Source organism: Canis lupus, chromosome 37 (genome assembly GCF_011100685.1).
Source record: "Canis lupus familiaris isolate Mischka breed German Shepherd chromosome 37, alternate assembly UU_Cfam_GSD_1.0, whole genome shotgun sequence".
Lineage (NCBI taxonomy): Eukaryota > Metazoa > Chordata > Mammalia > Carnivora > Canidae > Canis > Canis lupus.
Genome location: NC_049258.1, coordinates 6,173,486 through 6,199,832, shown reverse-complemented (window position 1 = coordinate 6,199,832; position 26,347 = coordinate 6,173,486). Strand labels below are relative to the sequence as shown.

Sequence of the window (26,347 nt, the reverse complement as noted above, 5' to 3'; positions counted from 1 at the left end):
CTGTTGAGATTATAAATTAAACAGCTACCTAGAATTTTATTGTGAATGGTAAGCAATTTTTAAAAGTTTTTTTTTTTAAGATTTTTTATTCATTTATTCATAGAGACAGAGAGAGAGAGGCAGAGAGACAGGCAGAGGGAGAAGCAGGCTCCATGCAGGGAGCCTGACGTGGGACTCAATCCCGGGTCTCCAGGATCACACCCTGGGCTGAAGGCGGCGCTAAACCGCTGCACCACGGGGGCTGCCCGGTAAGCAATTTTTAATATCCTCTCCTTAACTTTTTTAAGTTCAGAGGTAACATACATCTATAGTATGTAAAAAATGAAGATAAGTACAATGGGGAATATAAAAATGGCACTTGTTCTCCCATAACAGAGAGGCAATATGCACCACTAATATACACATTCTAATATATTTCAGAGGACTTATTAAACTCAAACCATTTGTTTGTTAACCTCAAGGGGAAACTCATGCGACTTGAAACATTTTTTAAAAATGGAGTTTACTTATAAAACACGGCTTGCAGCAGTTCTCAGAATGATTCATCTAAACAGGTCACTAATATATAGATAGTTCAAACTCAAGTTGGCACTTAGCTTTAATTATCTAGACTAGACCACTATTATTCTGTAGATCTAAGAGCAGGTTTAAATGGTGTAGAAACAGGGTAAAGCAGCAATATAGCACATGAATTTCTCGAATACAGACTCCTTTACATCACTACAAAATATGGGGATTTTGAATCTTTGAAAATCATGTTTATTTCTCTTTTTTAAATCATGTTTATTTCTAATAAATATTTATAATACTGTGTTTTACTGAACAGGTCTACATTTCGCCATTTCTGAAATGTAAAGCTAGATAGAAAACTTTACGAGTGTTGCACAGTAAAGGGGATGAATTGTCATATTCACACATTTAGTGAGTAGTAAAATAAGGAGAGGAAAATACATCAAACTTTGGATTGGAATTGGAGGAAAAAATACCTGTTCAGGACTGAAGGGAGGTCCTTGGTTGCAAACAAAAATCTCCCCTTGACTAAAGATGTCAATGGATGTCAATTTACAAAGAACACTGAATTGCACAAAATGCTCCTGGGCAGGAAAAACGGGCAGGATACAAGGGTGTGGGCTGGGGGGGCATGGCTGGGTTGGGAACCCGAGTGAAGGCTGTGGCTCAGGTCCAGGACCTGGAGGTAAGAGCAGGCTGGGAAGTCTAGAGACAGAGCTTAGTGCATTCACCAAAAGACCTTCCTTTCCAGTCAAGGATGCTTTCCTCAAATGGGGGCTAGCTCTTTAAAGTGACTTTGCTTCTTGACTGCACACCGCTGCTAACACGCACAAAGACAGAAAAATAATCTCCAGTACCTTTCTTTCTTGAGACCTGCAATCTCTGAATCTCTCCGCCCGAGCTCTATTTGTACTTTTTCCAGAGCACCTTGCATCTTACTGTGAGAAGCCAGCACATTCTCCAACATAATTGTAACTTTGCAATTGTCTTCTTTAGCCTCTGCCAGTTGTCGCTGGAAGTTACCCACCTAAGAGAAAATGAAACAAGACAAAGATACTTGATCCTTTCTGGTTATTCTGCTGCTGCTGAGTCCCATTACTTCTAGGCAAGACTATGGACACCAAGCACAGTAGAATGCTGAGAGGAATAACTGAAGCATCTTTTATTTTGCTAAGATCTGAATTTATTGTGACTTTGAGAAAAACAAAACTAGACCCCAGGACTGTGGAGAAGCCTGCAGTGCTTCCCAACTATTGTCACGTCACAGCATGTGTGTTAACTGGAGACATCGATTGGCATCAACAACTTCCCGGTTCTAGATGTGCGTGGGCCCAGGCTGCTCTGCTTGGCCCAACTCAGTGATCTTATGATGGGGCCAGAGAGAACATTAGAATTAGTAACATGTTAATAACACATAAGTAGACGGCTCTTGCTGCCAAGGTCAGATGTGTTTCAACAGAAAAAAATTAGGACTTTTCCCCTTTGTTAAAAAAACATTGGGAGTTAAATGATGTGTTTTTAAGGCAAACACTTTATAGCTCTTCTAAAGTTATCTTTAGAAAAAAACTTCCTCTGATCAATCTTCATTCTTACTAAAGGCAACAAGAAATGAAGGACTGGGACTTGTGAAAGATTTCTTCAGCACCTCAGGTCTGTAACGAACTTTCAGAAAGGACTGATGCCTTGCCTTCTTGTTCTCTCTGTCCTCCAAGGCCTCGAGATCCCCTTTCAACTTCTGACTCTCTTTCAGGGCTACATCACGACACTTCACTGCTTGTGAGAGTTCCTCTTCGTTCTTTTCAAGAATGGATTTCACCTTAGTAGAAAACAAGGAATGATAACTTTTCCAAAGAATTATAAATCAACAATTAGAATAAGACACAGCAATTTGGAAACCAAACTTAAAATGTTTAATTAAATACACTGTAATAAAACCAGCTTTATTAGCCATTTTTCCCTTTAAAGAAAACTACAAAGCAAAAATAAATCTGTGTGAATAAACATGAGCAAACCTAACAGATGTCAATCTCCATGAAAGTACAGGTTAAGTGATAACAGAGATAAGGCTATGAAGGTTAGATGTAAAATGGAGAAACTGATTATCATGGAAGTTGAAAATATAACAAATGCAGAATATAACAAAAGCAAAGACGAATAAATACTATGTAGTGTTAAGAAAACAGCATTATAGAAGAATACATCCCAATTAGAAGTATTAGTATTTTACATCCATAAAACACTTTTAGTATATCTATACAATCATTTTAAATGATCACACTATTTTAAATATTCTTTTTAAAGTGTTGAAATAAATAGATTCACAGGATGTTGCAAAAGTAGTACAAAGGGTCCCATGTCGTCTTCACCCTGCTTCCAATGGTGGCATCTTACGTGCTGTAGTTCAACATCAACACTGGGAAACGGTTTGGTATGTTACTGTTGACTAGATTACCTGGACTACAGAACTTGCTCCATTTTCACTTCTTTAAAACCTGTGTGCGTGCGTGTTCACAGAGCTCTATGGAATCTGATCCCATGCACTTTACGTGAACACCATCACAATCACAATTCAGAAACGCTCCATCTCGCCACAAAAGAATTCACGTGTGCTACTTCTATGTATGCACACATGATCTCAAAACCATCCCCTGTCCTGGGGCAACCAGTAATTTGTTCTAGACCTCTGTAATTTTGTCATTTCAAGAATGTTGAATATTTTAATATAATTACGTTTTGCATAGGTAATACATCCACATTATCCTTTCACAAGCAGCATTGAGGTATAAATGACCTACAATAAGCTGCATATTTTTCAACTGTACAGTTTTAACTACATAGAAACTCTTGAAACCATAATCAAGATAATAAGCATTTCTATCATCTCAAAAGTTCTCTCGTGCCTCTTTGTAATCTTCCCCCATCTCTCCTTGTTCCCCCACCTCCACACAAGGCAACTAATGTTTTGTCACAAGAAATTCGTTATTTTCTAGAATTTTATATAAATGGAATTAATTGTATGTACTCTTTTTTGAATGGCTTCTTTCACTCAGCACAATTATTCTGAGATTCATTCCATCCTTTTCATGTATCAATAATTCAGTCCTTTCTGTTGCTGAACAGTATTCTATTGTAGGGTAGACCACCATGTACTTTCCCAGTCTCTTGACACTTGAGTTGCTTCCAGTTTTAAGCTATTACAAATAAAGCTGCAGTGAACAGTTGTGTAGACGGCTTTGTGTAGGTTTATGCTTTCATTTATCTTTGGTAGATACCTGAGAAGTGGAATGGCTGGGTTATACAGTAGTGTTTCATTTTTATAGAAACTATCAAACTTTTTCAAAGTGGTTGTGCCATCTGACATCCCCTTCAGCAGTGTGAGAGTTCCCGTTGCTCTGCAACCTCACATTTGGTGTGATCAGTTTTTCAGTGTTGTACATAGGTGTGTGATAGTGTCTCACTGTGGTTCCAATTTTGCATTTCTCTAATGACTAATGTTTAACATCTTTTCAAGTACTTATTTATCATCCAAATATCTTTTTTTTAATTGAGTTTTCCTTTTAATAAGTTTTGATAGTTTAATACATTCTGGAGACAAGACCTTTATCAGATATGATAGATTTCCAACTATTTTCTCCTAGTCTACAGCTTATATCTTCATTCTTTAAATATCTCTGAAGAGCATAAGCTATCATATCTTTCTTTTCCCTTTACGGATCATGCTTTTGATGTCAAATCTAAGATATCTCTGAATAGTCCAAGATCACAAAGATTTCCTATGTTTTCTTCTAGAAATTTTACAGTTTTAAGTTGTACATTTAGGATTCTGATCCATTTTAACTTAATTTTTTAAGACTTTTAAAAAAATTTATTTACCTATTTGAGAGAGAAAGACAGCAGAGACAGCATGCGAGGAGGAGCAGAGGGAAAGGGGCAAGCAAGCTCTACTCTGAGCGCAGAGCCCAATGTGGGGCTCAATCTCATGACCCTGAGATTACGACCTGAACCGAAATTAAGTCAGACACTTAACCAAATGAGCCACCCTGGCACCCTAGAGTTAAATTTTTTATATGGTGTGAAGTATGGGTTAAAGGCTTTCTGGTTTTGCACAGGGATATTGAACTGCTCCTGCACCATTTGTTAAAAAGATCATTCTTTCTCCACTTTCACTTTTGTTGAAAATTAAATGTTCATAAAATTACTTTGAATAGGTACCACATTCACATTATTAAGATACAAAAGCGTAGGGGCACCTGGGTGGCTCAGTGGTTTAGTGTCAGTGTTTGCCTTTAACTCAAGGCATGATCCCAGGGTCCTGAGATGGAGTCCCCCATCGGGCTCCACGCAGGGACCTTCTTCTTCCTCTGCCCATGACTCTGCATCTCTCATGAATAAATACAATCTTACAAGAAAAAAAAAAAGACACAAAAGGGTAAACTGAAAAATGTCCCAGCCATCCAGTTTTCTTCAAAAATAATGTTGCCAATTAATTATGATTCATTGTAGAGCTATTCTATGCATTACAAGTGAACATATATATATATACACACTCACATATGTATATATTTTTTTATCCTCACCTTTTACTACACATTTAGTAAAATACTTATGTATACACTTTTGAACCTTGACTCTTTTAACCTACTCATACATATATACTATATACTTACTAAGTTAAAATAGTTAAGGTTCAGAATATATATATGTGTATGTATATATATATATATACACACATACATATATTCAAACAGTATTCCAAGCCATGAATACACCATGATTTATTTAGCTAGTCTCTGACTGATGAAATTGTGGTTGCTTCTAGTCTTTTACTATTAACAAATAATACTTCAATAAGTAATCTTGTAAACATGTCATATGTATAAGCTGGTCTATCTGTAGAAGGAGGTCCTAGAAGTACAATTGTGGGATGAAATGATAGATATTAAATTGTCCTCCAGGGATCCCTGGGTGGCGCAGCAGTTTGGCGCCTGCCTTTGGCCCAGGGTGCGATCCTGGAGACTCGGGATCGAATCCCACGTCGGGCTCCCGGTGCATGGAGCCTGCTTCTCCCTCTGCCTGTGTCTCTGCCTCTTTCTCTCTCTCTCTCACTCTGTGTGACTATCATAAATAAAATAAAATAAAAATTAAAAATTAAAAAAAAATAAAATAAAATAAATTGTCCTCCATTAAGAAACTGTAACACTGGGATCCCTGGGTGGCGCAGCGGTTTGGCGCCTGCCTTTGGCCCAGGGCGCGATCCTGGAGACCCGGGATTGAATCCCACGTAGGGCTCCCGGTGCATGGAGCCTACTTCTCCCTCTGCCTATGTCTCTGCCTCTCTCTCTCTCTCTCTCTTTCTCTGTGACTATCATAAAAAAAAAAAAGAAACTGTAACATTTTATACTTCCAATAGCAACAACAAAAATCTTTTCCCCACCTCTTCCTCAACATTATTACACTTCTTTAAAGCTTTGCACCTGTAACGTTTGAAACACTCTTTCTTTAAGGATCCAAGAATATTACAAAGGATGCCAATTCACAGACTCTGAAAATCTACTGGATTTTGTTCTAGAAGTAGACACAAGGAAGAATAGTTTTTATAATTTTACCAGTGTTTTTAAGATACATATGAAGGTTATTAAGCAAAAATGTTTATAGAAGAGATCTAAAGAGCTGTCAACTGTAGAAGACAAGCTATAGTACTTTTTATTTTTACATATCAAGCAAAGATGGATGCTCTAAAAAGTTTTCTTTGGAAAATATTGTCCAATGTTCAAGTTGTTGAGGCTTTTATTAATGTATTCCTATTTTAAAAGCAGGCTTTATCTAAACATTTTATCATGAATATTAAGATTAGATAGATATTTTGAATTTTCAAAAACTCCAAATCAGATTAAAAAAATCTCAATGGCCACTGTTCATCCAAATCTGTCTAAAAATTAGTTATGTGCTAGCCAAAATGATGGTTTCAACCTATACTGTCAGTCTTTCTTATTTGTGAAGAACCTAACTTCCTTGTTGTTACTCATACATTCAAATATTATTTTTTTTGATTGATACTACTTTTCTTCATTGTTGTATAAATCTGAAATTTCCTTATGATTTAATTTGTGGTCTTCACTTACCGAATCCCGTTTAAGAAAATTTGGTGACTCACTTATTAATGGTCTTGAAGCAAGAATGTCTATTTTACCTTCCAGTCTTCCTTCCATGGTTTTAATAGCATTCAAAAGAGTCTTTAGAGAGATTCTGGTGTCTCCAACCTCCTGAGAAGCTCTCACAGAAGTCAGACTAGGTGCAAAGGTCACACGGCGTGCAGAGTTTGGAACAACACTGGGCAAACCAACTGATGAAGTTCTTTCCTTTACGTTGTTTACATGGGGCCTATAGCTTTCAATCAATTTGGATGATGCAGGCCTTTCTGGAGATCTCCTTCTTCTTGGAGGCATCACCAATTAAAAACGGTAAAATAACTAAACCTAGAGTTATTTTTCAATAAGTGTTCCTTTTATGAGGAGGAACAACACAATATTCTTTTTTTTTTTAACACAATATTCTAAATGAAGCTGTGATGGCAAATATACTTGAAAATGTGTTCCTTTGCTTTCAAAATGAAGAAATCACACTGTAAAGTTGTCCTAGTGAAGAAACAGACCTTCCTTAAATCAAATTCCCTGTAGGAGAGTGTATCTAATGAGGCCTCCGTTTCCAGTATAGTCAGATGGTTAGAACCCTAACAGTATTCTATTTGGAGGCACATTCTAGCTCCTTGGTTACCAATGCGATACAAACAAAAAAATTATAGATACAGAAGTCAGACATACTGAGCATTTAAGATTTTTTAAAAAATTTCATACATGGCAAATTTGTAAATCACTGAAATGAATTACTTTCTTTTGGTAACACAATCCTGGTTTATTTTTCTTCACTAAATATTCTGTATCTTGTCTAATTTGTCCATCCATTTGCTAAAGTGTTATGTGACCTACAAAAGGTTTTCAGCCTCAGTGGCCACCATGATGACAAGTAAGCACTTATACTACTAAAACTGCTTTCAAATGAGCTGTCTGTTGCAGGTATATCTTACTGGTACTGGGTTCTGAGTTTCCCTGTAATTATAAAACCACTTGCTCTATGAAAGTGTTTCTCAATGCTTTCATTAAAATGGTGCTCCCTATGGATGTTCACTCAAACTATTTTCCTTCTGAAAGATATAAGTTTTAATTCTATAATAAAGTTTATGAGCACATTCCTAAGCTTCCAATTAGAGCATAAATAAGTTGGATGTCCCAATCTTGCTTCAAGCATATTTTATTCTCTATAGTTCAGCAAAACCTTATACATTGGGAGTGTTTATAAAATATCTGTGAATTGAGTCAAGTGAGAGAATATTCATCTTTCTGGGACTGTATGGCAAGGTGGGGAGAAAGGCATCAATTTCTTAAAACAATATAACAGCAATCTGTTATGTAGCTATTAATCACACCTGAGCATATTTGCCCTCTAGAGCCTTGTTCAATTTGCGTAGATGGTCATTCTGTGAACTGGTTTCAGTAAAAGTATGCAGTTGATCTTCTAGCTGTTTAACTTTTATCTAGGGTAAAATAGAAGAAGAATGAAATATGGCTTATTGATGAGATATATATGTTTATATATTTACATACCCTAAAAGGAAAAAGATGTCATGAGTTTGGAAAAACCACAGAGAATCCTTAAAACTTATAAAAGTAACCCTAAGTTTTTCTAATCATGCAAAGAATGCTATTTCAGCTGACATAACTATTTCAGTAGCTAAAAGTAGGCAGGCTATAGCCATTTACTTGTACTGAGACAACTCATTTGGTTTCTATTGCTTATGGAAACTCCAAACTAACATGACTCATGAATATAACAGTGAGATTTTGTGGGTAATAATTGCAATTAAAAAAAACTGTGATATCTAACATTCAGAAAACATTTTGAGTATGGATAATTAGAATTGTCAATACGCAAGATGACAGTCTTGTTTTACTGACAGAATTATAAAAGTTGAATAAATGAAGTTCTTATACAATGAACTATATTTTAACACTAACTGAAAAAGATAACATATCTTTCTCTTTAAAGAAAATGATCATTTGGGGGAAAGAAATCATTTTATTCATTCATTAATCTCCAAATTGTGTTTTTCCACATATTCTTCCTATCATACCCAACCCTTTCATACAAATCAACAATTCACATTACTGAGCCTTTCCCTGAATCAGAAAAAATTTCATACAAAATTTTCTATTTAAATCAACTTTTTCGGGCACCCCCCGGTGGCGCAGCGGTTTAGCGCCGCCTGCAGCCCGGGGTCTGATCCTGGAGACCCAGGATCGAGTCCCGCGTTGGGCTCCCTGCATGGAGCCCGCTTCTCCCTCTGCCTGTGTCTCTGCCTCTCAGTCTCTCTCTCTCTCTCTGAATAAATAAATTAAAAAAAAAAAAAGCTTATTTAAAAAATAAATAAATTTAAAAAATAAATCAACTTTTTCCTCTCTCTGTGTCTTGTTTTCTACTTGTAGAGGGTAAACACTTCTTGGCTGTGTTACTAGACACTTTCAAGAACTGTTAAAATTTGGTTGCTAATACTGGTATTTTTTCAAAGACTGCATAAAAACACATTTTGTCTCAGGAAATCTCTCCTGTTCCATTAAGCAGTATCCTTTTTTTCCTTCCTGTTTCTGTTGTTCTTTTCCACAGGGTACATTATAAAATATGTGCTGTGACTCCCTAAAATCATCAGTAAAAATTCATCATGGTTTTCACTTAAGGTTTGGAATTAAAATGGGCACCTCTAAAAGGAGGTATTGATACAACAATTATTCTCATTTTAAACATAAGCAAACTGCTAATAACCTATGAAATCCAATGGAAAATGGGCTAATTCTGAAAACTTTTAGATTTGCTTCTATTCAAGCAAAACACAGAATATCCTTTTTTTTTTTAAAAACACAGAATATCCTTATTCCACAATATTTCTCAGATAATTTGCCCTAACTCAACTTCTATGTACACAGTAAAATGCCATGAAACTTCTCATCTATAAGCGCTTTAATTTTTGTATTGTCTTATTTGGCATGATTTCTAATTCAGCACATTCAAATGGGAAAGAACAGCAAATACATTGTGCTGCCCCTCAGAGATCTTATTTTCCTGAGTCATTAAGATCCAAGCAGCTTCCATTACTAGCTAGTTTCAGGAACAACAGTAACTTAGGTCAAGGTCTTTTATTTACCATTCCTAATCCTTTTTAATAATTTTACTATAAATGTATCCCTAAAGAGTATGTAGTATTACTTTATGAGATTGATCCATGTTAACACATGTAACTCTGGACTCATAGAGACTGCTTTCAAAACTGGTATAACTACTTTCAGGAGAAATTTAATAAATTCTAGTAAAATTCAAGATCTGTAATCCTACAACCTAGGAATTCTTCCTCCTGAGAATTATACTTAGCCTAGAAAATTTTCTTTTTTTTTACATATGAGTACAAGGAGACATGTACAATAATGCATCACATTGGTGGTGTTTGTAAGCAACTAGAAACTGTCTAAATATCAACCAATAGAGGGAAGGATAAATATATTTTGGTATATTTATCAAATGGAACAGTATATTACGCTGAAAATAAAATTCAGACCACATCTGAATATGGGGCAGCAGCTTCTAACAAGATTTACATTAGCACCTAAAGCCCAGTATTTATACCATAATCTTTTATCAAATGACTCATAGGTTATATTTTAATCAATTATTCAATTTAGAGAGAACACATCATTATTCTAATCAGCAGCTCTTCCTTTATCTTACAAATTATAGTATAAGAACACTTTCCCCCATACACCAACTAAGGTAGGACATAAAAACACCAGTAAGTCAATAGCTTCAAGTGTTTCAGCTTTCAAAGACTATAAAAAACCTTAAGCCCTTGTTGTAGAAATACAAACAAGAAAAAGTTATATTTTCCTTAAGATTCTGAGGATAGAGATGGCAGGGTGGCTGGGTGGCTGAGTGGTTGAGCGTCTGCCTTCGGCCCAGGGCCTTAACCTAGAGTCCAGGGATCGAGTCCCACATTGGGCTCCCTGCATGGAGCCTGTTCCTCTCTCTGCCTATGTCTCTGCCTCTCTCTCTCTCTCTCTCTCTGTCTTTCATGAATAAATAAATAAAATCTTAAACGATTCTGAGGATAACCTCTAAAATATGTAATTGATGTCTAAAAGGTTAAATAGTAATCTATACACCTAGGCTGTAATGCTGACTAGCTTTCCTAGTGAAAAGTAGATGAGAGGTATGTTTTGCCCTCTTTATAGGTGAAAAGATGAAACTCAAACAAAAACAATCAGAAAATGATTAAATGCCAATAAGTACCTATCAAGAATTACTTTAAATGTAAATGGACTAAGTGTTCCAATCAAACAACACATGATACAACAAAAGCACTTCTAAGAGGGAAGTGTACAGTAATACGGGCCTACCTCAAGAAGAAAGAAAAATCTCGCTTAAACACCCTAACCTTACACCTGAAGGATATAGAAAAAGAAAAAAACCTAAAGCTAGCAGAAAGAAGGAAATAACAAAGATTAGAACAGAAAGAAAACAGAGACTGAAAGAATAGAAAGATCAGTGAAACCAAGAGCTGCTCCTTTGAAAAGATAAAACTGATAAACCTTTAGCCAAACTCATCAAGAAAAAGAGGACTCAAAATCAGAAATGAAGCAGGAGAAATAACCACCATATCACAGAAATACAAAAAAGTATAAGAGAATACCATGAAAAATTATATGCCAACAAATGGACAACCTAGAAAACATGGATAAATTCCTAGAAACATACAATCTCCCCAAGCTGAATCAGGGATAGAAATGGGAACAGACTGATTACTAGTAGTGAAATTGAATCAGTAATCAAAAAACTCCCAATAAACAAAGTCAAGGATCAGATGTCTTCACAGGTGACTTTGACCATTTAAAGTGACAGGGTCTGCTGATACTACTGTGGTTTATTGCCTACATTTAAAAAAATTTTAATTATAGTTGACATACAATATTATATTATTTTAGATATAAAACATAGTGAATCAGTAATTATGTACATTACAAAGCTTCCCATAGGTATAGTTACCATCTGTCACCATACAAAGTCATTATAACATTATTGATAATATTCCCTATGCTGTACTTTTCATCCCTGTCACTTATTTCATAACTGGAAGTTTGTACCTATTCATCCCCTTCATCTATTTCACCCACTCATTCTCCTCCCCTCTGACAACCACCAGTTCTTTGTATTTATGATTCTGTTTGGGTTTTTTTTTGTTCGTTTGTTTTGTCTTTGAAGTTTTTCTTCCTCTTCTGTATTTTGGAATAATTTGGGAAGAATAACCATAAAAAAGAATGAAATCTTCCCATTCCCAATGAGATGGATGGACTTAGAGAATATTATGCTAAATGAAATAAAAGAAAAACAAATACCATATAATATCTCTTTAAGTGGAATCTAAAAGACAAAACAAATGAACAAAAAAACCAGGAACCTATTACTTTGTCTCCAACAGACATCACAGATCGTTTCATATCATATAACAGGTACTGCAAATATCCTGAAAAGATGTTTGTGCTTATCACTAGTTTGAAATTATGGAGTTTACAGGAATGTCATTAGATCTTGTTATTGAATGCACTAGTAAAAAAACAACTATTAAAGTATCACAATTATTTTTTTAGTATCACAATTATTTTGAACATTTTAATAAATATTTTTTAAATTATTATTTTTTTAAGACACAGAGGGCACAGGCGGGATGCGGGGTGGAAAGGCAGAGGCAGAGGGAACAGAGTCTTCAGGAAGCTCCATGGCCCGTGTGGAGCCTGATACGAGGCTTGATCACATGACCCAGAGACCACCACCTAAGCTGAAATCAAGTCACATGCTTAACCAACTGAGCCATCAGGTACCCCAGGTTTTAGATTTTTTTTTTAAAAGGTGAAATTTAAGAAAATTAAGACTTGTCCAAGGTTACACAAGTATAAATGATTATACTTAAATGTATCACTGACTCCAGAAAAATATTAATTAAAAGCACACAAATAGTGGCCAATGGCCTTATTTTTTAGTGGACAACCTGATGTCTCACAACCATTGTTTACCATCTGCCTTTCACATATCTGGGCCAATTTTGTGTGGTAATAACCCTATAATAAGCTCCTGGAGCAGAGGAAATGAGATTAACACTGACGTGTTTTATATGTCTGTAATGAGATTACTTATCCAATCAGCTCTACGTTTCCAAGCGTAACTGGACTTCACTTTATACCATTTAATCCAGTGGTCCTCAAGTACGGTTGCATCTTGGAATCACTGGGGAGCTTCAAAAGCACTGAAGCCTCTGATCTGTTACCTGACATTCTGATCTAATTGCTCCACCGTATAAACTTTATCATGGGGATGTTTCCCTTTATATTTTATAAATATACAGGAAAATTGAGAGAATTTTACTATAAATGTGCTACCTTCACCATCTAAATTCTACCCTTAATTTTTTTACACTTATCACATACTGATTCACCTATCAATTTCCTTTATCAACCCATCAAATTATTTTTTTTTCTGATTCATTTCAAAGTAAATGCCAGATATCATGCACTTTCCAGGATGAGGTGCTTAAAAAATTCCTCATATTGTAATGTGTAGCTAAGGCTGTGAACCACTTACTCAGACTTCAGCTTTCCACTGGAGTAGGTTATCGGTGGCAAGCTTCTTGCTCTGGGGGTACTACAGGGATAAAGCCCACAGGAAGCAAAACAGTTATCATCTCATTCACTCAAGTCTATTGCCTTTGAGTCCCAATTTCCAGGGTTATTTCTTTTTAAGAATGTTATAAAACTCCAGCAAAAATGAGAGCATGGGCTCTCTACATTCTCAGTGAATGATCATAAAAACAGAATGGGCTTTGGTTTCACAATTTTAAGTTTCAGTAAAATATTACAGATATGTGAATAAAAGTCACCTGGATTTTATTTAATGAGGCAACAAACTTAGGAGGATTCAAAAACTTGTCCAAAGTTATAGAATTAGTAGAGCTAGGTCCTCTCAAAACCCATCAGTATTTAGCTTGACAACTGTGATAAAAAAAAATTAGACAACACAAAGCAGAAAATAAATCTCATACCTGGAGCTTTCCCTTTTCATAGGCCAGTTTATTTTTACTCTCAGTAATTTTTCCCAAGACCTTTTCCACCTGCTGTTGCGCAAGCTGACAAAGCAAACACAGGTATCAGTACCTAGCATAGAATGGAATAACCATTTTCTGAACCAGTATTTATACCCTTATCATTTCAAAAGTGACAAAACCACGATTCATATTTTCTTGCCTCTTCTGCTTTTAAGTTTTTTCCCTGAAATAGCTAATCATCATGCTAATATGCAACATGTAAAGGGATTGCTAATGAAAGTATGCATGCCTTAAGAGTCCCAGAATTTGTTGTTCTTTGCTTATTATTCTATTTTTGTTACATAAATTATTGCTTTGTAGTTGCGGTCCAACACAGATGTGGGCTGGTTGTATCAGTGATTGCAGATATGTAGTCTGAGGATTATATATTTCTTTAAGAAAACAGGAGGTGCAAATGATCACAACTATGTTAACAGCAGAAGACACTTCAGTTACCATAGTAAAAGGCAGCAAAAAAAAAAAAAAATCTTTGGACAAACACAAGAAACATTTACTGGAAACTCCAACACCGATCAAGCACTCAACAAGGTGCGGTCTTGGAGAAATACAAATGAAGGCTCTATATTTCATGAAATTATATATTTTGTCTTTCAAGCATCCTTTAATAATGACAATTTTTAAAATATGTCTTTTTCCTCAGACTTTTTCAAAAAACCTAAGTATAAAATACAGTTTTCTTTTGATTAAATGTTGGATCTTCTTGGTACTTAGGTAACACTTTTATTGATTGATTATGGAAATTCTCACCTTCCATAATCAATTTCAGTGTTATATCTTAATAACAGAACATACTTATATTTGCCTTATGTCAAAATCATCTTCATAAATCAATTGTGGGAATACTACACACAAAAGCAAATACAACTAAGAATGCAAATTCTTAATCACACAGGCCCATGAGCTGCACTACAGATCATTTGCAGTAAATCTTGAATGGAAAGTCATTAATGTTGGTAAATATCCCATATTCATATAATCCCTATTTATGGTTTACATTTGCTTAATCTGTGAATAATAGCGCTTAAATCCAAGGAGTTTAGACTTGTTTTCTGTTCAATTTTAGGCAAATTAATGAAAAAACCACATATGTAGGGATATTCACACAAGGCATAGTTATAGATATCTTTAGTTACCACTTTGTAGTGCACCTTTTTTAAGTATTGTGAATATTTTCCAAATAAAAGCAGAAACGCATTCCAAACTAGATTACTACATAATGACATGTAACTCATTTTTTCAAAGTACTTTCATGATAGCATCTGTTCTACAAGAGGGTACACTAGTCTGATATTGTCTTGGCTAGAAGAATTAGGCCATTTTAGACATTCTAGGTTTGATAAAAACCTAAGGAAAGGCCACCAAGACTGATTAGTCCTTTTATATCTATCCCCAAATTATGCACATTCAATATAAAGATCTGTATCCAATATTAAGCATCAGTGGATTAACTATTATGGTCATCTGTTTGTCCTATCCGATTAGTATTTATTCCATACACAATTATACATATTCATATATTGTTTCTCAAAGTTTCTTTTTTCTTTTCCTTTTTTTTTTTTTTTTTTTTTTTGAGAGACAGAGAGAGCATGAGAGAATGCAAGGGGGAAGAGGGAGAGAATCTTAAGTAGGCTCTGTGTGGAGCCGAACATGGGGCTCAATCTCAAGATCCTGAGATCTTGACCTGAGCCAAAATTTAGAGCTGGATGCTTAACTGAACCACCCATGTACCCCCTTAAAGTTTCACTTTTAATTACTATGTGTGGTTCCCACTAAGGCAAGGGAACATTTTTTTTTTTTTAAAGCATTCAGACCAGGGATCCCTGGGTGGCACAGCAGTTTGGCACTTGCCTTTGGCCGGGGATGTAATCCTGGAGACCTGGGATTGGTCCCATATCGGGCTCCCTGCATCGAGCCTGCTTCTCCCTCTGCCTGTGTCTCTGCCTCTCTCTCTCTCTGTGTCTATCATGAATAAATAAATAAAATCTTAAAAAAAAAAAAAGCATTCAGACCAATAAAGTATTGGTCTCAAAATAACCTAAGAGAAATATAGACTCTTATAAATAAATAAATAGGAGGCTATTAACAATATATTATCACAAAATTAATCAATTAATTTTCAGTCAGTGGAAGTTCCCCTTTCCCACAATACTTTCTAGTTTGGAAACTAAGGTAAAACTATTCCATGAACACAACATTTGGGATTATGTTTTGACCAAGTGTTCAGCAAAAATAAATGACAAGGACAGCCAATGCTGTTATAAAAACAAAGCTATACCATAATCATAAAAGCTTAGGTATTTAAAATCCAATTCTAAACTCTATAAATTGAGGTGCCCAATGTGCTGTAAAGTGCAGATTCAGGGTATAAAACACCAAGATTTAACCTAAAATATGCTACCTCTAACAAACACTCAAAGATAACTTTGCTTGCCTTTTGAATATGAAAAGGGTGGGGTTTTTTTTGTTTGTTTTTCAGTAACTTAGATGATCTAGGTCTCTTATAAAATATGTCCAGGATTTTTTTTAAATAATAGCACTTTTTAGCTCAATAAAACTCCCTCCTTTAAGCAAAGGCATAAAGAAATTCTATTAATCTTTTAAATATACTTTAAAAATTATTTTCTTTTTAGGTCATAGAGAAAGCTAATGTAGTGTTTAGATGAACGCTGTCTAAGCAACTCAAAATGTGATTCATATTTGACACAAAGTCACTTAATTAAATTCACAACAAACAAAAAAATTTTTCTAGTTGCTAAAGGAAAGCAATGTTTTTTTTTAATTTTATTTATGATAGTCACACAGAGAGAGAGAGAGAGAGAGAGAGAGAGGCAGAGACACAGGCAGAGGGAGAAGCAGGCTCCATGCAGGGAGCCTGACGTGGGATTCGATCCTGGGTCTCCAGGATTGCGCCCTGGGCCAAAGGCAGGCGCCAAACCGCTGCGCCACCCAGGGATCCCAGAAAGCAATATTAAGACAGTAATTTAAATTATGGTTTTCAGATTCTTTAAATAGGCTGTTTATTTAAGAGAATCAATGGAGGACCAGAAATTAGAGAACACTTAAATGAGTGAATATCTCTGATTCTGAGTTGTGGAAAGACAAACAGAGATTAATTTTTGCTTAAATAATCTTGGCAATATACTATAAAGATTATTAATATGCAAAGCAAAACAGAAACTGGAGAATCACCTGATAATTAGCATACAAATAAAAATGCTAATAGTTAGAATATGCATTTTTAACTGACACAAAGATATCACTCCTTGGAAAAAGCAGGAAACAAACAATTATCTTAACATATGAAAGACAGGTTGACAAGGATCAACTGTAAGCCACAAAATTATTTCTAAGATCTAATTAAGTGAGCTGTGAAAGTTAGCAGAAGCTGTTAGAAGAATACATAAAATCAACAGATACTAACATTTTGGTAAAGCTAGTTTATAAGCAGATTGTAAGCAGCGATTTTTTTTAATATTTTATTTTTTAAAATTTTTTGTTATTAAAGATTTATTTATTTCTTTATGAGAATACAAAGAGAGAGGCGAGAAATAGGCAGAGGGAGAAGCAGGCTCCTCACAGGGAGCCCAATGCAGGACTTGATCCCGGATCCCGGGATCATGCTCTGAGCTGAAAGCAGATGCTCAACCCCTGAGCCACCCAGGCGTCCCAAGATTTTATTTTTAAATAATCTCTACATCTGACATGGGGCCCGAACTCACAACTCTGAGATCAAGACTTGCATGCTCTACCAACTGAATCAGCCAGGCACCCCTGTAAGCAGGGACTTTATTCAAAATATTTAACTAGTTTGCATGGGCTACAGCAAATGGAACCAACTTTGATACCTGTACAAGTACACACTGGCTGTCATCCTAGTTTTAAAGAATACATTTAATTCATTAATTTCAAATCATTAAGTCCTAGTTGTGTGGGAATTATATTTCTGTCTAGTGCTATCATTTGAAATCCAAAAGAGAAGTCAGGAAGACAGTTATTTAACTTGAACTCAGGAAAGGTAAGCTTCTCACATTTGGATCATTTCTCACTACGGTTCCCTGAACAACTGCCTGTGGTAAGAGACTTAAATTATACCATCATTAAAGGCCAAAATAATAAAAATAAATCCAAAATCAGTGTGAAGAAGAAAAACAAGAGAATAATGTTTACACATTGATATACTATGCTAGACCCTGTGATGGGCGTGTTACACAAAATGACATTTAATCTTCATAGACTGACAAGACAGACATGACCCTCCGTATGCTCTATTCAATCAATCTTTCTAAAATATCTCTCATATGTATTAGGTGCTATGTCAGGTAAAGGAGTTTAAAGATAAGTAACTACTGTTCTTGAAGAGAGTAAAGGCAGATACATATATAGGTCAATTTCTAATCAATGAAGTTATTTTTTTTTAAGATTTTATTCATTTATTAGAGAGAGAGAGACAGAGATAGTGAAAGAGAGCACAAGCAGGGAGAAGAGGGAAAGGCAGGCTCCCACTGAGCAGGGAGCCCAACATGGGGTTCCAACCCAGGACCCTGAAGTCATGACCTGAGCAGAAGGCAAACACTTAACCAACTGAGCCACCCAGGCACCCCTGAAGTTATTATTTTGATGTATATATACAGTGTGCTCTGGGAACCCCAGAGTTAGGAGATCCCTTTAGTCCCAAAGGCCATTGATGTTAAGGCCTGCACAGGTCACACACAGTAAATAGAACCATGGGTTGAAACTAGGTCTGAGTTCAAATCTGTTGTGACATACACAACATAAATTCATTCATAAGCATATCTCCAAAGACCATCAAGAGGTTAAACTAGAGGGTAGAGAATTTCAAGTGTTAATTCCCAAAGAACAAAAATACACTGCCAACATTGAATGGTGATAGGTTTAATGATATTGCTGAGATTAAAAAAAGAAAAAAAAAAAAAAAAAGCAAAACCCAAATCCTGACATCTCAGCCTCATTTCTCAAGACTCATACAGCCAACCAGAGGACTTCCAGGCAGGCATGGTCAAAGAAAATTCTATGTGGAAACATAGAACTACAAGCTGAAATTGAGGTGTGGTTTATCACTGGGAGGCCTTAAGAGGTGCAATGAGAAGGCAAGAATCAACAACTGACAAAATCATTGGCAGGATCTGTCAAAATCACTACTAGGGTGATGCCACAGGCCTACTCGTTGGCAGTGGAGCATGAAAGAATCAGGCAGACTGATATGTGGTCTTCCAGAGGGACCAGAAGCAGGTGGGTTGATAGAACCAGCTGATGTGTAGCCCAACAAACAGAGGAAACTGATAAATCTTTAATCTTGGGGGAGGGAGAGTTGGTCTGAGTATCAAGAATCAGAGCTAATGTACCTTGTTGCTGTAATAGCAACTTAAAGGCTTTTTTTCTAGGATGGTTCAGATACTAAAATTTCAATAAATGTTAGTCATCTGCTACATGCTTTACATGTATTAACTTATTTGATCCTCAAACAACTTCTTAATAACGGTATTATTTTCCTCACGTTGACAGATTAAGAAACTGAGGCTCAAAGAGGTTAAGAATCATACCCAAGGTTACAGCCAAAATTGAAACACAGGCAGTCTGGCTCTAAAGCCATGAAACTGTCATGGATTTAGACTTACTCTCTAGGTTTTCATAGTTGAAGTAATGAGCAGCTTATGACAGAGGCTGAAAGAATTTAACTCAGATTAAGCGAGACTCACATCAGGGCCTTCTATGCAATTTTCAAAGGTGATTTGCATGTTATAGAAGCAATCGCAAATTTTTTTTTCAAGCACTCAAAAGCACACAGGAAAACTTACTAGCTGCTTAACAGAATGATCATCTCTTTAAATACCCTTCAAGGAGAGAGGTTTTAAGAACTCTACCATTTATCTGTGTTGCACTGACCTTGTCAAACGGCTTTTAGAAATCGTACTTATTACTGATTGGCCTAATGGAACTGTCAGACAAGGAAAAGAAAAATACAAGTTTCTTCCTCATATTAATGAAAGAGGAAATATCTTAAAACACTATATATATTTGTGCTCTTCAGTATTATAGATCATCTGTGGAGGCATATGTTTATTAGCCGCCTTAAATTCTTGTTTTCTTAAATCTTTTATTGTTTGAGTACTTATAAGGCTCTCTGTTATACGTAGCCTGAGTTGTTCAGGACTTATTGATAATATTAAGATACAAACAAATGACAAAACCCATCTCCTAATTTCTGATTTTTTAAAAACTCATCAGTCATTAGTTCCAAATTTAGACTGACCTTTTTATACCCACCCCATTGTAATCAGAAGTGACTTGCTGAAGTTCTAGAGAAGCCATTTTTTCTGCCAGGTGCTTATTCTTTGCCTCTAGAGTCTGCAGGTTGTGGGTTAATTCATTTATGTCTACCTTTGAAACACAAAAGGAGAAAAGAAATCTATTTACTCTAGATCCAAAAATATCCTATTTTAAAAATGATTTTTAACTATAATTTGGAAGTTATTGTATGAACATGTCCTCCTGTCTCTAAACGGAGGGATTTGTAGACTGACAGCTCTGAGATTTTTTTTTAAACTTTCTTTCTTTTAAAATGTATCAGCTTTTCTAGTTGTCTTCAGCAGGAGGGTTATGACAAATTACAGAGTTCACATTTACTAGAAGACCTTCTGATACTTGGTATTACTTAAATATTAATGTAATATAGATGCAGAAAGTCTCCACCAAATACTAGTAAAATGAATTCAGCAATATGTAAAAAGGATAACAAGCCAGGACACTGTTTATCCCAGAAGTACAAAGCTTACTGAACATTCTAAATTAATTAGTATAATTCACTATATCAATAGATTACAGAAGAAAAAAAATGTATGGCCATCTCAATAGATATAGAAAAAGCATTTCAGAAAATTCATCATTAATTTGGGATAAAAACTCAGCAATCTGGAAATGAAAGGGAACCTATAGTTAAACCTCTACCTCTAAATCATGTAAACCTCTACCTGATAAAGTAGTTCTATAAAAAACCTACAACTAATATCAATCTTAATAGTAAAAGACTAAAATGTTTCCCCCTAACAGTGGGAAAAAAAGGATATCAGCTTTCACTATTCCTATTCATTATCATATAGGAGGCCATACCCGATGCAATAAGGCAAGAAAACGTACAAAAGACCTCGAGACTGGAAATGGAGAAGTAAAAATATCTCTACTTACAGTAGATATGATTATTTACATAGGAAATCCCCCCCAAATATACAAAAAGATACCAGAATAAGTGACTTCAGTAAGGCTGAAGGATATAAGGATGCGACTCAATTGTATTTCTATATACTAGCAACAACTGGAAATTGTTATTTCTTAAAAGTATACCATTTGTAATAGTACCAAAACCGATGAAGTTCTTTAGTACAAATCTAAAAAAAAGTGTCCAATATTTAATATGTTCAAAATTACAAAATACTGATAAGAGAAATAGAAACCTAAATAAAACGGAGAGATATAACATGTTCATATATAAGATCAATTGCTAAACTGTCAATTCTCTCTAATCTCAATTAAACTTGTGTGGGTCTGGATCAGGGTCCATTCTTTGGTGGGGCTTGGACTGTAGTACTAGAAAAATACGCCCTAGAAGAAATACTAAATGGAGTTCTTCAGGCTGAAATAAAAGGGTATTAGACAATAACTGGAATTCACATACAGAAATAAAGGGTACAGCTACTACAGTAAAGGTAGCAACATATGTACATATACAAGGTGCTTATATATGTATTTTTGTAACTCTGCTACCCATAACTCAAAAATATATAGGAAAAGAAAGAATAAGAGAATTAAAATAGTGCACTAGAAATATCTACTTAACACAGAAGGTGGCAGTAATGGGAGACAGAGAGGAACAAAAAGCATTTAAGACATAAAAAATAAAGAGTAGGGATCCCTGGGTGGCGCAGCGGTTTGGCGCCTGCCTTTGGCCCAGGGCGCGATCCTGGAGACCCGGGATCGAATCCCACGTCGGGCTCCCAGTGCATGGAGCCTGCTTCTCCCTCTGCCTGTGTCTCTGCCTCTCTCTCTCTCTCTGTGTGACTATCATAAATAAATAAAAATTAAAAAAAAATAAAAAATAAAGAGTAAAGTGGCAGATGTAAATCTTACCTTATCAGTAATTATGATAAATATAAATGGATTAAATGGTCCACCAAAAACGCAGAGATAGGCAGAATGAATTTTTTAAAAGGTCCAACTGTATGCTTACAAAGAGACACATTTTCGATTCAAAGACATAAATAGGTTGAAAGTACAAGAATGGAAAAAGATACATCATGTAAACAATAACCTAAAAAGAGCTAGAGTGTCTATACTAATATTAGACAAAATAAAGACAAAAATGCATGAGATAAAGAAGACCATTTATCACAATGGTTTACAAGAAATACGTTTGGTCATTCAGATGACCAAAATATATGCCTGAGATATATGTGGCCTTCATCCACATTTCTTGAAAACATTTCAGAGCCTTAAAGGTGAAATGGGTGTCTTGTTATTAATGAAGGTGACTTCTGGACCCCATCCAAGGGTACAGGCTGATTGCCAGGAGGACCAACCATGTGATTAGCGGGTTAGAACTTTTAGTCCTAGCTCCTAACCTCCAGGGAGAGAAGAGGAGCTGAAGACTGAATCAGCCAATGGTCAATGATTTAGTCATCAAGACTATGCAATGAAGCCTCCATAAGACCCCCAAAGGACTGGGTTCCAAGAGCTTCTCGGTTGGTGAACACATGGAAATTAGGGAGAGTGGTGTGCTTGGAGAGGTCATGGAAGCTCATTGACTTTTCCCCGTACCTCACCCTATATATCTCTTCATCTGGCTGTTGATTTGTATCATTTGTTATATCCTCTAATAAACTGGTAAATGTATTTCCTAAGTACTGTGAGCCGCTCTTGTAAATTAAAAGAATCTAAAGAGGAGGTCAGAAACACAACTGCCTGGTGTAACAGCCTGGAGTCTACAACTGGTGTGTAAGCTAGGTGTTCAGGGATGGGGGCAGTCTTGTAGGACTAAACCCTTACCCTGTGGAATCTAATGCTATCTCTGGGTAGTAGTGTAAGAATTGAGTAGAATTCTCGGACACCTTGCTGGTATCCAAAAACTGCTTGATGTTGTGTGTATGGGAACTCCCTGCCATGGTGGAATTGGGTGCAAAAACCTAAAAGAGACATTATATATTGAAAAAAGGGTCAATCCGTTAAGAAGATATAACATTTATAAATATATATACCTCTAACAATAATAGAGTCTCAGTATAAATGAAGCAAAAACTAACAGAACTGAAAGGAGAGATAAATGATTCAACATAGTTGAAATGTCAATAACCCACTTCCAATAATGTATAGAACAATTAAACAGAAAATCAATGAGGAGACATGACTTGAACAACACTGTAAAGCAACTGGACATCTCCAGAACACTCCTCCCAGCAACAGCAGAATACCATTTTTCTCAAGAGCACATGCAACATTCTCCTGCATGTACCATATGTTAGGCTATAGAACAACTCTCAGTTTATTTAAAGGACTGGAATTATACAAAGTATGTTCTCCAATCACAATGAGATAAAATTGAAAATTAATTAAAGGAGGACATTTGGGGAAGTCACATACATGGGAAAATTAAACAACCTTCTAAATAACCAATGAGTCAAAAAGAAAATCGCAAGGAAGTTAAATACTTTGAGTTGAATGAAAATGGAAATATGCTAAAATGTATGGTATGCAGCTAAAGCAGGGCTTAAAGGGAAATTTACAGCTGTTAAAAAAAGAAGAAATAAACCAACAACCTAAGCTGCTATCTTAAGAAACTAGAAAAAGAGCAAATTAAATCCAAGCAAGCAGAAGGAAGAAAATAATGAGGATTAGGGCAGAAACAAAAGAGAGGGGAGAAAAACAATAGAGATGATCACTAAAACCAAAAGTTGGTTATTTAACAACATGAACAAAATCAACAAACCTTTAGCTGTATTAACAAAAACAAACAAAAGCAAAAACAAAAAAGAGAGAAAAAGATAGGAAAAAGAGAAAGAAAAATTACTAAAATTAGGAATGAAAGGGAGCCCTGGGTGGCGCAGTGGTTTGGCGCCTGCCTTTGGCCCAGGGCGCGATCCTGGAGACCCGGGATCGAATCCCACATCGGGCTCCTGGTGCATGGAGCCTGCTTCTCCCTCTGCCTATGTCTCTGCCTCTCTCTCTCACTGTGTGCCTATCATAAATAAATAAAATAAATTTAAAAAAAAAAAGGAATGAAAGAAGGAACAATACACTGAACTTAAACGAAGAAAGAGGCTACTCTGAACGATCATATGCCAATAAATTAGAAAGCCTAGAAAATGGGCAAATTCTTAGAAATACCCAAACTACTGAAAGTGACTATAAAAAAGAAATAGAAAATGTGAATAGATCTTTAATAAATAAATAAATTAAATCAATAATAAAAATTAAAAACAAATAAAAGTTCCCCAGAAAGGAAAACCTAGAACTGTGATGAATTCTACACTCAAAGATGGATTATCACCAATCCCTCAAAAACTCTTCCCAAAAATAGAAGAGGGGGAAATACTTATCATTTTAAGAGGCCAATACTACTTGATACCAAAACCAAAGACATCATGAGAAAACTGTAAAACTATTTATTTATAACAATTCAAAAATCCTCAACAAGATATTAGCATGCCAAATGAAACAACATATAAAAAAGATTATACTCATGAGTGAGTAAAATTTATCCCAAAAATGAAAGTTTGCTTCAACATTTGAAATCAACCAATGTAATATGCCATAACAATAAAGGACAAAATCTTTAAGATTATCTCGATAAACAGAAAATGCAATTAACAAAATTCAACATACTTTCATGATACAAAATCTCCAAATTAGGAGGAGAAGGAATCTCCTCATCCTGTCAAAGAGCATTTAGATAAAACCCATAGCTAATATACTTAATAGTGACAGACTGAAAGCTCTCCCCCTAAGATCAGGAACAAGACAAGGATGTCTGTCTGCTCTCAAAATTTGTATTCTGCATTGTACTGGAGATTCTAGCTAAGGCAATTACACAAGAAAGAGGAAAAAAAAAAGGCAGCAAAATGTGAAAGGATGAAATAAAACTATTCCTATTTGCAGATGACACATTCTTATATAGAAAAATAATGATTGCAATATTCCCCTAATTGATCTACAGAGTCAATACAAACTATCAAAATTACAGCTGCCTTTTTTTCCAGGAATGGAAAAGCTGACCCTAAAATTCATATAGAAACATAAGTATCCAGAATTGTCAGAACAATTTTGAAAAAAAAGGAGAGACAAAGTTAGAGGATTCATGCATCTTGATCTTTCTTTCTTTCTTTCCTTCTATATATCTCTTCATCTTTCTTTCTTTCCTTTTTTTTTTTTTTTGCATCGTGATTTCAAAACTTACTTCAAAGCCACAGTAATCAAGACTCTGTGGTACTGGCATAGGAAAGACATATAGGCCAGTGGAATAGACTTGAGAGTCTAGAAATAAACCCATACATCTATGGTTAATTGGGTTTTGACAGGGGAGTCCAGACTATTTAATAGAAAGAACAGCCTTTCATCAAATGGTGCTGGGACAACTGGATATTCACAGACAAAATAATGAAGTTGAACCTCTTAACTCAACTGATATATAAAAGTAACTCAAAATGGTTCAAAGACTAAATATAGTATGTGAAACTATAAAATTCTTAGAATAAAAAAGTGTGAATTTTTGTGACCCTGGATTAGGCAACAGGTTTTCAGATGTGACATCTAAAGCACAGGCAACCAAAAAAAGAAAAAAGAAAAAAGTTAACTGAACATTATAAAAATCTAAAAATTTAAAAACAGAACCCATAAAATGGGAGAAAAAAATCTGCAAATCACATATCTGATAAGGGTCTACTATCCAGAATATATAAAGAACTCTTACAACTCAACAATTAAAGACAACCCAATTTATAATGGGCTACTAATCTGAATAAACATTTTTCCAAAGAAGGTATACAAATGGCCAATAAGCACATAAAAAGATGCTCAACATCATTAGTCATCAGGGAAATGCAAATCAAAACCACAACAAGGGTCCACTTTTCGCATCTATTAGGATGGTTATTATTAAATACCAAAAAAATAACGGAGTTAGGATGTGGAGAAACTGGAATCTAGGTACATTGCTGGTGGAAAGGTAAAATGGTTCAGCACGGTGGACAAGAGTCTGGTGGTTCCTCAGAAAGTTAAACAAAATTACCATATGACCCAGCAATTCCACTGCTAGGTATATATCTCAAACAAATACACATACAACACACACGTTTATAGTAGCACTAATCATAACAGCTGAAAGGTGCAAACAATGCAAATGTCTATCAATAGAGGAACAAAGCAAATTGTGTATGTACACCACATACAAAGACACACGTACAGTGACTATTACTGAGCCATAAAAGGGAGTAAAAGGGAATGAAGTACTGACATGTACAACATGGATGAACCTCAAAAATGTTATGCTAAGAAGCCAGACATAAAAGATCACATATTGTA

At 35.4% G+C, this 26,347-nt stretch overlaps 1 protein-coding gene and 2 long non-coding RNA genes across 14 annotated transcripts in view; 2 read left to right on the top strand and 1 right to left on the bottom strand.

Annotated features, from left to right (window-relative positions):
* Positions 1–3,738, top strand: part of LOC106558323 — a 40,235-nt gene extending 36,497 nt beyond the window's left edge. Inside the window, exon 15 of the long non-coding RNA XR_005385107.1 lies at positions 104–3,738. This is a non-coding gene — a long non-coding RNA (uncharacterized LOC106558323). The remainder of the gene's footprint in view (positions 1–103) is intronic.
* Positions 1–26,347, bottom strand: part of CCDC150 (coiled-coil domain containing 150) — a 79,528-nt gene that overhangs the window by 15,580 nt on the left and 37,601 nt on the right. For 6 of the 12 annotated variants that reach the window (XM_038585221.1, XM_038585224.1, XM_038585218.1 and 3 more), the window contains 5 exons: positions 20,048–20,161; positions 13,700–13,783; positions 7,994–8,101; positions 2,198–2,326; positions 1,368–1,537 (listed from right to left, as the gene is read on the bottom strand). In XM_038585221.1, the coding sequence (XP_038441149.1) occupies positions 1,368–1,537; positions 2,198–2,326; positions 7,994–8,101; positions 13,700–13,783; positions 20,048–20,161 (605 nt within the window). Of the gene's footprint in view, positions 1–1,367; positions 1,538–2,197; positions 2,327–6,632; positions 7,131–7,556; positions 7,617–7,993; positions 8,102–13,699; positions 13,784–20,047; positions 20,162–26,347 lie in introns of those variants that run through there. The other 6 variants (XM_038585228.1, XM_038585222.1, XM_038585223.1 and 3 more) reach the window with 6 other exon arrangements.
* Positions 5,838–26,347, top strand: part of LOC111094354 — a 29,251-nt gene continuing 8,741 nt past the window's right edge. The window contains exon 1 of the long non-coding RNA XR_005385149.1: positions 5,838–7,533. This is a non-coding gene — a long non-coding RNA (uncharacterized LOC111094354). The remainder of the gene's footprint in view (positions 7,534–26,347) is intronic.